Source organism: Ursus americanus, chromosome 17, assembly GCF_024610735.1.
Source record: "Ursus americanus isolate L20-20 chromosome 17, mUrsAme1.1.p, whole genome shotgun sequence".
Classification (NCBI taxonomy): Eukaryota; Metazoa; Chordata; class Mammalia; order Carnivora; family Ursidae; genus Ursus; species Ursus americanus.
This window is the reverse complement of record NC_142143.1, coordinates 37516947-37531099: the sequence shown is the minus strand read 5'-3', so window position 1 is coordinate 37531099 and position 14153 is coordinate 37516947. Positions and strand designations below refer to the sequence as shown.

The 14153-nt window shown below is 35.9% G+C and overlaps 1 protein-coding gene and 2 pseudogenes across 3 annotated transcripts in view; 1 reads left to right on the top strand and 2 right to left on the bottom strand.

Annotated features, from left to right (window-relative positions):
- Positions 1 to 14153, bottom strand: part of PAWR (pro-apoptotic WT1 regulator) — a 123155-nt gene that overhangs the window by 40237 nt on the left and 68765 nt on the right. For 2 of the 3 annotated variants that reach the window (XM_045780109.2, XM_087868915.1), the window contains exons 2-3: positions 9778 to 9846; positions 5278 to 5409 (exon numbers count right to left, since the gene is read on the bottom strand). In XM_045780109.2, the coding sequence (XP_045636065.1) occupies positions 5278 to 5409; positions 9778 to 9846 (201 nt within the window). The remainder of the gene's footprint in view (positions 1 to 5277; positions 5410 to 9777; positions 9847 to 14153) is intronic. The other variant, XM_045780110.2, reaches the window with a different exon arrangement.
- LOC123780910 (large ribosomal subunit protein eL15 pseudogene) lies at positions 1291 to 1830 on the top strand (annotated as a pseudogene).
- The window catches only part of LOC148108662 (cytochrome c oxidase subunit 5A, mitochondrial pseudogene), a 71152-nt pseudogene continuing 67816 nt past the window's right edge, over positions 10818 to 14153 (bottom strand).

Below are 14153 nucleotides of genomic sequence, written 5' to 3'. Positions count from 1 at the left end.
CCAATTTACAAAACTGTTAAGATGATAAATTTGTGCTGTTTTTAAGACAACAAATTTGTAGTTATTTGTTACAGTAGCAATAGAAAACTAATACAGATGGTAACAGGGTATAACCCATCAGATAAAATAGGGAATAGTGAGCCAATAGATATACAGATAAAAACACAGAAAGATGCTAAATATAAATAAAGTTTGATGGGGATTAAGATATCTACATGGTTCAAAGCATTTATCCACAAAATACTTTTTTTTTTTTTTTTTGTCTGTTAAAGGATTTCATGTGATCAGCAGTTCTACAAAATACTTATTAAGAAAGGAAAAGTGAAGCCTGGAAAAAACCACCTTAATCACATGACCAGAGTGATCAGCAGCAGCAAGGGGACAAATTACAATTATGTGTCACCTGATAGGATACACAATGAGAAGAATATAGCATCAATTCTGTGATATTCCTGACAAAGATCTATAACCTGAATCTAATTAGAAGTATCAGGTAACCCAAACTGAAGACATATCATAAAATAACTGCCCTATAATCTTTTAAAGTGGGAAGATTAAGAAATTTATTTATTTTTTAAAAGATTTAATTAATTAATTTATTTATTTATCCATCTGACAGAGAGAGAGAGAGCACAGCAGGGGGAGCGGCAGGCAGAGGGAGAAGGAGAAGCAGGCTCCCCACCAAGCAGGGAGCCCAATGTGGAGCTCCATCCCACAGTCCTGGGATCATGACATGAGCCAAAGGCAGAAGCTTAACCGACTGAGTCATCAAGGTGCCCCAAGAAAAGAAATTTAAAGAGACTGCTTCAGATTAAAGGAAACTAAAGAGATAACAGCAACTAAATGCAACACCTGATTCTGAATGAGATCCTTGTGTTATACTTTTTTTTATATATATTTTTTATTTATTTGACAGAGAGACAGCCAGCCAGCAAGAGAGGGAACACAAGCAGGGGGAGTGGGAGAGGAAGAAGCAGGCTCCCAGCAGAAGAGCCTGATGCGCGGCTCGATCCCAGAACGCTGGGATCACGCCCTGAGCCGAAGGCAGATGCTTAATGACTGCGCCACCAAGGCACCCCTTCTGTTATACTTTAGAACATCGCCGGGACAACTGGTGAAACCTGAATAAGGTCTAAGTATCAGATGGCAAGAATGTGTTGTTTTTAATTTTCTATTTTTAACAGCCATGTTGTGGTTACGTAGGAGACTGTTTGTAGAAAATACCCCGTAAAGGGAAGAAAGGCTTTCCTTTCTGTCTGGTGGCAGCCACCAGCTCAAAGGTAAGCCAAGATGGGCACTTACCAGTCCATCCAGGAGCTACGGAGGAAGAAGCAGTTTGCTATATAAGGCACTTTCTTCTCAGGGTGCACTGCTGGGAGTACGGCCAGCTCTCTGCGCGCCACAGGGTCCCAGCCCAACCCGGCCCAATAAAGCGCACAGACTAGGGTACAAGGCCAAGCAAAGTTATGTCATATATAGGATTGGTAATGCAATGTGGTGGCCACAAATGCCCAGTCCTTAAGGGTGTGACCTATGGCAAGCTTGTCCACCGTGGTGTTAACTGGCTAAAGTTTGCCCAAAGCCTTCAGTCTGTTGCACACAGCTTCATTGATCCATTCCATAAAGCTATCAAAAGAAATCCTGACACCCAGTGGATCACCAAATCAGTTCACAAGCACAGGGAGATTAAGGGCTGACATCTGCAGGACAAGAACGTGGCCTTGGAAAGGGTCACAAGTTTTACCACACTACAGGTAGCTCTCAATGTGTGGCATGGAGAAGATGCAATACTCTCTAGTTCCACCATTACTACTAATATAAGTAATGTTTGTAAAATTAAAAGTGTTCTTTGTCTGTTAAAATTAGTTGTCTGCAGAATGTTCCATGAATGCACTGTCGAATTATGAAAGTTAAAGTGCAATAACGTTTTAAGACTATAAGTGGTGGTACATCTTGTTTCTTGTAAGATAAATGCTTTTATCTTTGCTTTATCTTATTAGGGAGTTTACATGTCAGTGTTTAAAATGCTATTTGGTATAACACGTATAATAGAAATTCTGTAAAAGTGGAATGCAGAAGCTAGCCATGTAGACTTGCTGGTGCATGTAATGAAACCTACAGCTTCACTGAGATGATGTAATGCTCTGCTGGTTTACTCTCAAATGGCTATTTTTAGGGGTTTGGTAAGAACACACTTTTTAAAATTGGATTTTGTTTGGAAATGTGAAGAATATCTTAATCTTTTATATATAAATATAAATATATATAATATATATATGTAAAATCATATGCAGAATAATAAAGTTAACTGGGGTCCACATTTTTATGTTTAATCCAATATTCCATTTATGAACTCCTGCTTCTGAAAGAAGAGTTTTAAAAAATGCCACCATTTTTAGGAGAATTGAATAAGCTCGTTCCAAGAGGGTTCTCTTGCAAATCAAAGTAAATTCTGCTTAACCTAAGCAAAATTGCCTCGGTCTCCACAGTACCATTGAAGTTCCTATAAAAGATGGAGGCTCCTGGTTCTATCACACAACCCTATGGGATCTGTAGAACACTGAATTTCATACGAAACAGTCAGTAATGGTATTTACACTGGTGTATATTAAAACTGATGGAAACTGAACATTAAGTAAATGAAGAATTTACCTTAAGATTTGTAAGCTAGTAACTAATGCTAAGATTGGGAAACTGGTGGCTATCAGACCACCTCTTAAGTTGAGGATAAAAAATTAAAGGTGGCTTTAATCATAATTTTAAAAAAGAAAAAACAGTAAAGTACTAAGGGTAATAGGGCATGAGATTACCAACTCATTCTCAAACAATTTAGGGGCCAAAATTCTTGGTATAGTACTTAACTTTTCATTAAGATTGAGATTGTTTTAAAAGAAAAATCAATAAATAAATCAAATAAAAAACAAAAGAAACATAATCAATGCCCTCCCACAAAATGCCACTGATTATATAAACTGATAGGCCTTTTTTCTTAAGTAACTTAGGCAATATGTATCAGAGATCTTTTAAATCCTTAAAATCCTTTATGTTTTTTAGCCCAATAAGCTTATCCCTGGAAATCTGGCCAAATAATTCAAAACACAACCAGGTTTAGTCTATACAGATTTAATTCTACTATTATTTACGATAGTAAAAAATTTTAAACACTGAGGATTTCCATTAATGAGAAATTTGTGTTAACTACTATACACATTAAAAAAGGATAAATAATCTAAAGTTGAACAAAAAGTTTAACGTTTATCATTTTTTCTTTTACATGTATCCTTATATTTTAAAGTTCATTTAAGATTTTATTTATTTATTTGAGAAAGAGAGTGAGAGAGAGCACTTACAAGCAGGAGGAGGAGCAGAGGCAGAGGGAGAAGTAGGCTCCCACTGAGTAGGGAGCCCTACACAGGGCTTGATCCCAGGACCCTGAGATTATGACCTGAGCCAAAGGCAGATGCTTTCTGAGACACCTAGGGGTCCCAACAAGTATCTTTACATTTTAAAAATAACAGCTCTTTTTCTAAAAGCCATTGCTGCCTGGTGCTGTTTGAGTATAACAGAGTAAGTGGCATGACCAAGAATTAAAATCAGGTTTACTCTCTTAATGAAAATACTATATTGTCTCTATTTCAATAAATTAAGCCTCTATCTTCACCTGGAATACACCCAGATTTAACTTCAGCTTTGTTAAATAAAGGATACAAAGATATTTTAGACTATGAACAATCACATAGATACTGAGAGAAACACTGCTTATTAGCTTACACCATGTTATATAATAGGGTAGGTACTTCTAGTAATTTAGATAGAGAGGAAGAGATAAATTTGCATCACTTCATCATTCTTCACGTCAGTATATCTGCCTCAAAAAGCAGAGGACAAAAGTTTTGCATCTGCATTTCCAAACTACTTCAAAATATTTTGCCTCTCTCTGCCAAATGCCTTTTTATCATAACCTTGCAAATTAATAGAGTTTATATTTCATTTTTTTCATCAATAAAATGGGGAGATGTTTGTACTGCTTGGAAACTCCTTTTAAAGTGATATCATAATAAAATGCATTTAAAAAGTCAAAACTGGAGGCACCTGGCTGGCTCAGAGGAGCATGAAACTCTTGATCTCAGGGTCATGAGTTTGAGCCCCACACTGGGTGTAGAGATTAAATAAATAAATAAATAAATGTGTGTTTTTGTGTTTTTTTCAATTTTAAAGTAAAAAACAAACTCTGGGAAGATGACGAAGTAGCTTATGATTTCAAAATGTCTTCAAATTAACCTAAGATTAGATTATATCAAGATCATCCCAAATTACATTTAAAGAATTCCGCAGAGTAGTTTGTTTTATACTTAGGCATTCTAACACCATCAACTCCCAATTTTCTTTGCCACAAAACCCCCAAATAACAGCTAATTTGAAATTGAGCTTAATTTTGCTTGTATAATTATACAGAAGTACAGATGTTTCTGGCAATTCACAATACTACATACATACTACATTTAAATATTTGACTTTGTATAAACTTGCTATTCAATTCTTTATTTGCTATGTAATTCTAACACAAATATCAGCCTAGACCAGAACTGTCCCCTCACTTAAACTTACTAATTCTAGCTTTATTAAGAGCAAAGAGGTAATTATTTTTCCTAGCTATTTTTACAATAGGTACTGCTTAAACTTGGTTAATCCATCAGACAGCAAATATTCACTGATCAAGAACTACGAACCATACATACTGTTTATAAGTCAAGAAGTATTTTGATAAAAGGAAAGTCAATGGTTGAATCCACTGAAAATATTAAATGGAGTTGATGTAACCAAAAGGAGAATGGAAAAATTATTAAAAGCTACTTAAAAACTATTGTTAAAATAACTGACATCCTGGTATTTTTAAATATTCATTTGTAAAATTAAAAAATTAAAAAATAAATTTTTAGGGGCGCCTGGCTGGCTTAGTCAGTATAGCACGTAACTCTTGATCGCAGAGTTCACAATCAATCAATAGTAACTGCTAAGAAAATAAATTTTTAATTTTTTTTTTTAGATTTTTTATTTTATTTATTTCATAGAGAGAGAGACAGCCAGCAAGAGAGGGAACACAAGCAGGGGGAATGGGAGAGGAAGAAGCAGGCTCCCCACAGGGTAGGGAGTCTGATGCAGGGCTCGATCCCAGGACCCCGGGATCACACCGAGCCAAAGGCAGACGCTTAACAACTGAGCCACCTAGGCGCCACTAAGATAATTTTTTAAAATTAAATTTAAATAAATACTCACTTGTAGCAGGTAGGAACCGCCTGGATCTAATAAGCTGACAGCTTCATTCTGCATGGTGTTCTGTTGTGTAATTGCATCTTCACGTTTCCGCTCTTTCTGCCCTGCTTCGTCATCTTCATATTCATCTAAACACTAGAGGAAAAAATAATTTCCGTTTTATTTCCACATAATACTAACAGATTGTATGTGAAGATACACTTGGATAGCATTAAAGTATCTGGTGCATTCTGAAACTAATTTATATGATAAAGGTGTTAAACCCCAACCTCCACATTCACCCCCCTGACAACTTCTATCTTTTCTTCTAGACTCTAAATAGCAGTGACAAAGCTTGCTTAAACACAAGGTTTACTCATTCTTTTACATTCATTCAACAAGTAAACGAATGGTGTCTACCTTAAACAAGGCACTTTTCAGAGGGTAACAAATGATATACCCAAGACATGGAATTTACAGTCTAGCGGGAAGTTAAGATGATATACAGAGATATAGATATAGATGCAGATAACTCAATGATAAAGGCCATTTTCCAGCTTAGTACTACCTATGAGTATACACCAGAAGAGTATTTTCACCTGCGGAGTAAGTCTTCTATAAAAACTCTGCAGAAGAGTTTATAATTTAAAGGATGGGTAAAATTTAGAACTGCAGATATAGAAAAAAGAGAATTTCAGATGGTGGGAAGAGCATATGGAAAGGTTGTTACTAAAAAGCTGAATCAACACCTGCACTATCTACCTCCAGATTCCCCATGGGAAAAATGTCATCAACAGAAACAAAATTCTGTTCATTACACTCATTGTGGAATGGATTATCTGTTACTTGCAAATGAACACATTCCTTTTTTTTTTTAAGATTTTATTTATTTGAGAGAGAGAATGAGAGAGTGGCTGATGGAGAGAGAGAAGCAGGCTCCCCGCTGAGCAGGGAGCCCTAAGTGAGAGTCGATCCCAAGGACCTGGGATCATGACTTGAGCCGAAGGCAGACGCTTAACTGACGGAAACACCCAGGCACCCCTGCAACTGAGCACATTCCTAACCAATATCACCCTAAAAGATTCTGTGAGAGACAAAAAATAATGTTTCCGCAGGCAGTCTGTAAACAAGAAGGCATAACCAAAGAAACAGGACTCACAAATTATAAAAAGAGAAAAAAAGGCCACTGTGCAAACTAAGAAGGGACACTGGAGTATCTGGAACAGGAGGGACACAGGAGATGAGCAGCACATTCAAAGACACAAGGTCCACAATGGGGGATATGGAAGAAAGCACCTCTCTGAAATGGAGTCTTAAAAATTAGGATGATATGGAAAGGAAGTGAGGGGAAAGAATGAGAGGGGTGAGATTCCAGAGAATGCTCCTACCCTCCCTGTAATGGAACTGACAGTATATACAGGTGTCATCTGGCCCTTGTCAGGTCACCCAGTAAGAACTGGGACTTGAGTAACCGGTACAAGAAAAATGATGACACTGAGGCTACCTGACTCCGACCCAAGAGACTAAGTGTGTTCTGCCATAATCCATGAATTGACAGACAGCAGCCTAACATGGTTAGCTTGCAAGTAGGGTGAAATCTCAAACCCTTTACAGTTCTTGACAGAGGTAAAGATTAGAAAGGCAAATGCTGTGATCACAAAGAACATAAATAGCCTGAGAAGTGTGGACTTTTCACTACATAACACTGAAAGAGGTTATGGTGCTACAATTCCCTGGAATATAAGTAAAACATGATCAAAACTGATTTGGCGGGGGTTGGGGGGGCTGGGTGGCTTAGATGGTTAAGCGTCTGCCTTCGGCTCAGGTTATCATCTCTAGGTCCTGGGATGGAGCCCCATGTTGGGCTCCTGGCTCAGCAGGAAGTCTGTTTCTCTCTCTCCCTTTGCCTTTCCCCCTGCTTGTGCTCTGTCTCTCTCACTCAAATGAAGAAATAAAATCTTAAAAAAAAAAAAAAAAAAAAAAACTGGTTTTGGGAACAGAACTTATATACAGCAGTTCAGAGTGGAAATAAACAGGGACCAAAAGTAGAGAGTAGACAACAAAGTAGACAATTTGATCCTATGAAAAATATCCTAGGTAGAAAACAGAATCAATAAAAGAAATCTAGCAAAGGGTACCGAAGTTTAGGAAACTAGTTCTGATTAGAAAAAGAATCTCTCTTACGACTTTTTAAAAACCTTTCTCAGACCAATAGATGGTATCATGTTTAATGGCAAAATATCAACAAAATTTAAAAGCAAAATCAGACTTAAGACATTGATATACATTCCACTATCAACACAATTGTTAACATCACTCTGGAGGTGCTGATAAAACCAGGTAAGAAAAATAAAAGATTTCAGCAATAGAAAGAAGGCAAAATTCCATCACTTCAGATGATACAATTTTGTTGAGATAACATAAAAATATTTTAGAATTATTACAGTTCATTACAATGGTTTTTATAGAAGTATGCAAAAATTGCTTCCCAAAGTAACATCAACAACCAGTTAGATCATATAATTTTAACAGTAACTATAAAAATAAACCAAAAAACTTTATGGAAAAAACTACACAACTTTACTGAGAAACATAAATTAAAACCTATCCTTAAATGGAGAAAAAACTAATATTGTGAAGATGTCAATAATCTATAAGTCAATTTATAAACTGAATAAAAAATTCCCATCAAAATCTTAAGGGAATTTATTTGAAAGTATGGGTGATCATCTAGGTAAATGAATACATAAGCCATCCTGAAAACCTACTTTTTAAAAAAGTTATGACACATTCACTCTAACATTAAAATGTATAAAACCACAATAATAAAAACTGTAATTGAGGTCCTAGAATAGAAAAGAGAATAAAGTAAAGGAATTCTTCAATACACATTACTGAGATAACAGGTCAATCGTTTAATGCACAGTGGGGGCTGTGTAAGATCTGGAAAAAATAGAGTGGTCTCATCTCTAGCCTTCTACTCCATGAAAGGAATCATCTCATGCTCCAGTACCTGGACTGCAAAAATCCCTGACCATAGGATCGAATGTCAGTAGCACAATGCTAGAACTCTTAAATCCTAAAGTAGTGTAGATAGAAAGTAAAAGTTGAAGCAGATAGCCATGAACTCCCTGAGTGCAGGAATATTATTTTATTTATCTTTGTTTTCATTTTCTGAGATTCCAGTCCCTCAACACTAACCTCCTTTCCTTCCACTACCTCAATAAATGTAGACTCCCTTACCAGCACATTAAAAAGAAGAAGAAAAAAAAATTCAGTAAATGCTTGATAAATGAATGAAGGAGCAACCAAGATGAGACAAATAAGGGAGATGGACTGTAGCACCCCAAGTTAAAATGGAATATTCTTTTCCATGGTAACACTGTTACCCAGTGACCTGGGAACCTATTCATCATACATACTACCTCTATGGAGAATGTGTGCATCTTACATTCCAGGCAGCTTTTAGAATAGGGATTACTTGATGAATCACAACTTCCCTCCAAAGTTCTTCTAGCAACCAGTACAATTCTTTTAGCAACAAGCATCCTACAAATTCTTTAAACTATCTTATGTAACTGGGATAAATACACCTGGAGGAAACTTTGGTAGAAATAGTAAGAAGAAAGAATGAAAGCAAAAAAGAACTGAGTTACTGGACGAAGGTGGGTTAAGACATTTTCCACTTCTATTTCTTGCAAAGATTAATAATTCTCACAACCCTGAGATCAAGAGTCACATGCTCTAGACTGAGCCAGCCAAGCAGCCCAACAGTAATTTTTAAATAAGTACCAGCAAAAGAGAACCAAAAAGAACCCAAACATGTTTTAAAGTTTCTTTCTACTAATCATAAGCTTTTTACCTGAGAGAGAAAAAGATGAGGTGAAAATAGATGCTGAACGTGGAACTCAATGCCCTCTCTCTCTTCTCAGCTCTCATGTTTCATGTTTAGATAAACGTAATCATGTCAAAATTACTCTCTCCTTTTACATAGATTAGAGAGAAAGAACTGCATTAGAACTGGAGTAACAATTATTTAAAATTGAAATCAAAAAGTCAAATTTTATGAAATGACATTTTTTAAACAGAAATGAGAGTAAGTATCACTGATTGTCACCAAGCTCTTTGCTATTCCCAAAACTGCATTTTGGAGCACTAATATTTTGGCAAATAAAACTTCTGAACAAAACAAAGGTATGATTTTCATTCCTAATAACAAATTACTAACATTAAGATGCTATAATATGTTCTAAAAAATTATTCAGATTATTGCTACTCTGACAAAGTAACCAAGTAAAAAGGAAATCAGGATATTTTTTAAGTCCTATTAGTTGGTATCAAAAAATGCAATTCCCAGGAACAGAATCGGAAATTCAGAAATAGACCCAGATACACAGACAAAACTGAGTTCACAATAAAAGTGGAAACACACACCAGTGAGAAAAGAGAAACTTTTTAATACGTGATTTGGGGATAACTGGATAGCCATATTTAAAAAGATGAAATTAGATTTATTCCACATACCAGGATAAATTTCAGTGCATCATTAAAAATGAGCAAAAATTGGACACCACACCAAAGAAAATACAGGTACTGCAAATAAACACATGAAAAGTGGCTCAATATAATTAGTTATTAGGGAAATGTGAAATAAAACCTTAACAGGCTATCGCTACACACCTACCAGAATGATTAAAATTAAAGACTGATAATATCAAGTGTTAATGAGGATTTCAAACAACTGAATATCTGCTATATTGCTGGTAAAAACTCAAACTAGAAAACAGTTTTGGGGGGCGCCTGGGTGGCACAGCGGTTAAGCGTCTGCCTTCGGCTCAGGGCGTGATCCCGGCGTTATGGGATCAAGCCCCACATCAGGCTCCTCCGCTATGAGCCTGCTTCTTCCTCTCCCACTCCCCCTGCTTGTGTTCCCTCTCTTGCTGGCTGTCTCTATCTCTGTCGAATACATAAATAAAATCTTTAAAAAAAAAAAAAAAAGAAAACAGTTTTGGCAGTTTCTTATAAACTATACACTTACCATATGATCCAGCAATTCTACTCCTAGTTATTACCAAAAGAAATGAAAACATGTTCACTCAAAACTTGTACCAAAGAAAAACCAAAAACTTTTTTGATAATACCCAATAGTTCAGAAGTCTACCAACAAATAAAACAGATAAACAGTAGTACAGTCATGTAGTGGAATACTAACTCAGTAACAAAATGAATGAAATCTCAAAAGCATTACGCGAAGTGAAAGACACCAGAAAACAAAGACTATATACTGTATGACTGTATTTATATAAAATTCGAGAGAAAGCAAAATCATAGTGACAGAAAGCAGATGAGCGGTTGCCAGGAGTTGGGTGTGAGAAGACAGAGCTGACTAGAAAGGGGCAAAAGGCATGATGGAAATGTTCTATAACCTGATTCCCATGATGGTTTACCCAGACGTGTACATTTGTCAAAATTCATCAAAGTGTATCCTTAAAACAGTAGCATATTATTGTATATAAATGACAAATGAATAAGTATGACTTATAAAAATATAGTAATGGGGGTACTAAACAAATGGCATGGTAAAAAAAAAAAAAAAAAAGACTGAACCTAAATCTGATTAAGCTTCTAGATCCAACTACTAATTACAAAAAATAGAGAGGACATAAAAACATATTAGATAACCACCATGGCTACGCAATCATGAAAATCCAAATTGTAGGAAACTCTAAGCAGGAGTCAGAAAACTGAAAAAACAAGGAGGAAATATTTTAGTCTTCTGGGCTACATAAAATCTGTTGCCCCCCCCCTTTTAACAATCCTTTAAAAATACAAAAACCATTTCCAGCTCTCTGTCATACAGAAACAAGCCTCTACTAAGGCTTAAAAGACAACCAGTTTCTACAACTAAAAAACTGCAAGAAGGAGAGGAGAGAGAGAGAGGAGACCCATAAATTTGAAACTCAAAGGACACGTGAACCAATCCCAAACATATGGACCTCCTCTGCATTCTTATTAAAGGAAACTATTTTTAAAATTATCATTCAAGAGACAGTTTGAACAATGCATATACGGTAAAAGCCTCAGGACTTTCATGAGATTAATGATCCATTTTTAACTCTTTTAGGTGTAGTGATAGTTTTCTTTTGTTAAAAAAAAAGATTTCTTGTCTTTAGATATATACTGAAATACCTAAGATATTGATGACATACACTGAAATAATATGCTGTCTGAGATTTGCTTCAAAATAACACAAGAAATGAAATGGGTAGTGTGTGTGGTAGTATAGATAAAACTACCCAGAAGTTGATAACTTCTGAAGCTCAAGGATGGGTACATGGGGGAATTCATTATACCATTTTCCTTACTTTTGTTATATGATTAAAAGTCCCATAATAAGGTTTTTAAAAAAGCAATAAAATTTAACTGATCATTTACTAAATAACTAAAACTAGATAAATATTTTATTCTAAGTAGCGTAACACTTCTGCTTCTAGAGAACAAAATGGAGTATTATTCACAAACTGTTTCCCAAGAAATGGGAAATGTTTGTAATTTTACGTAGAGTGAAAAAAAGATATGAATGAATGACAGAAAGAAAAATACACATTATCTTTACACTGATCATTTTTTTTCTTTATGGTTATCTGTAAGGCATATGTTTGACTAGAAAATTATAAGAACTCATATTTTTTTTAAAGATTTTATTTATTTATTTCACAGAGAGAGACAGCCAGTGAGAGAGGGAACACAAGCAGGGGGAGCAGGAGAGGAAGAATAAGCATTCATCTACCCTGTAGTTCTATGTATGTGTATTTTTATTTTTTACTTTTTAATTTTAAAGGGACTTTCTGAAGGAATTCTATCAGGTCTCATTTCCACATCTACTTCAGTCACTAACAGCAGACTATGCTTCCCCAGGTCTCATCCATCACTATATAGGCTCTCATTTCCATTTTACTCTGTACATTCTATAACCTGATTCAATTCTATAACCTGATTCAATCCTGTATCCCTCTCCTCTCCCTTCCAAATCATTCCACTGTATCCTCTGAATTCCTATAGATTAATGTTTTGCTCTCAACTGCAGAGTGAAATCTTGCTGGCTCCCTGAAAAAGCCTTTTCCCCTACAGCTGTCTCAACTGAAAGCTATTTGTGTTTTAATTTCTCTAGTGTCTTCTCTACCACTCCAGAGCAAGTCTGTCCTTTGGCCACAAAGCTCTAGCCCAGTGATTCTCAGTCAATACCACTCCCTACAAGGCATGGAATTTTGTGAAGGCATTTTTGGTCATATTGATGACTAAAGGATGCTACTTTTATGGATCAGAAGCATGGAATGAATACCTTGCAAATTGAAAAATTAGTCCCTCTAAGAAAGAACTGACCCACATCCCGTTCAACCGAAGAATGTAATACTGAACAGTCATGCAGGTGAAAAATCTATTTATAATTATCTGAGCCTAAACATATTTTACCTCTAAAAAACAGTGGCTTTGGGGGGGGGGTTGCAGCATTTAAAAATATAGAGAGATCTTTCCAGGAAGACAACTATACCCTGTAAATGATATTTTGTTAGTAATCTTATGAAAAAATTTGCTTGACATTTCAGAAAATGTCACTAACAGCAAAACTATTCATGGTATTTGAGTCATTAATAAAGCATACTTTTATCAGTCCAAAACAAAGTTTGAAAGCCACTGCACGTTTTTATAGCTCTAAGACTTTGCTTGAGGCAACAGACTGCACCATCATAATAGCAGCATTCCCACAGTATATCATACTTATAACAAAACATGGCATATATAATACATAGTCAATGTTTGCTGAACTAAATACTGCTGAAAAGACAAGACTAGTCTGAACCAGGTTACAAAGGACACTGAGACTAAGGAGAAGTTGGGGGTTAAAGTCCCAAACACAAGGTAACCAGCCAATCATCACTTAATTTCTTGAACAAATGAGAGACATACTAGTTTTGAAAGACTAACCATAGAGTGTTATATATGTGAAATAGGCAAATAAACTTGACTTAGAAATCTTAAGGCTGTAGTTTCCCACTACTACTAAAATTTTTATTACTATACCTCAAAGGTTTTTTTGGGTTTTTTGTTTGTTTGTTTGTTTTCAGTTCAAACTCATTTCCCTTTTATTAAAGTCCAATTTACCATTACATTGTTTGGTATTCAATAAAGGAAAACTTGTCAAAATAAGGTAAAACATTATCATCAGTATTTCCAGGTGGTTGTTTACACTAAAGTAGCATAATGCATAAATCCTTGAGAAGCCCCTCCATGGAGTTTATATGCTGTCAAGGCCCAATTCCTCTGGAGTGGAGCTTCTCAGTTCATTTAAAGTTGATTTAAGTTCCTGAATGACTTAGGGGTAGGTTTCCTTATGAGGTCCTGCTTTGTCCTTAACAACCTCTAGGATGCAAACTGCACTAGCAAGATCATTTAACCACCTGCATGCCAGCAAAGCAGCATCATTGATTTTGGGTTTGGGAACCATATCATAGCTAACAAGCATGTTCATCCCTTTACACAATTTCCAGGCATCAATATCTGGCTTGTTGAAGTATGTCACCCAGTGACATCAAACTCCTCATCTGCTTCCTGTGACCCAAAGGGTACTAGCAAACTGAATGGACATTGGCAGTGGGGCTGGGGGGCTGGGGCCAGGTACAGGAGGCCTCAAGGGCTGGTAAGGGCCATTACAGCTGCTGCTACAGTACAACAGCAGAGAGAAAGCCAAACCTAATGGTGAAGGCAGCATGTACTCTTAAGTCAAGGTTTTTAACGTATCAAAAAAATGTAGTAAGCTCGTAGAATGAAATAACTAAAAAGGATCCATTTCATGATAGCTTTTCCTTATCAATTTTATAAAGCAGAATTCCATAAAATTC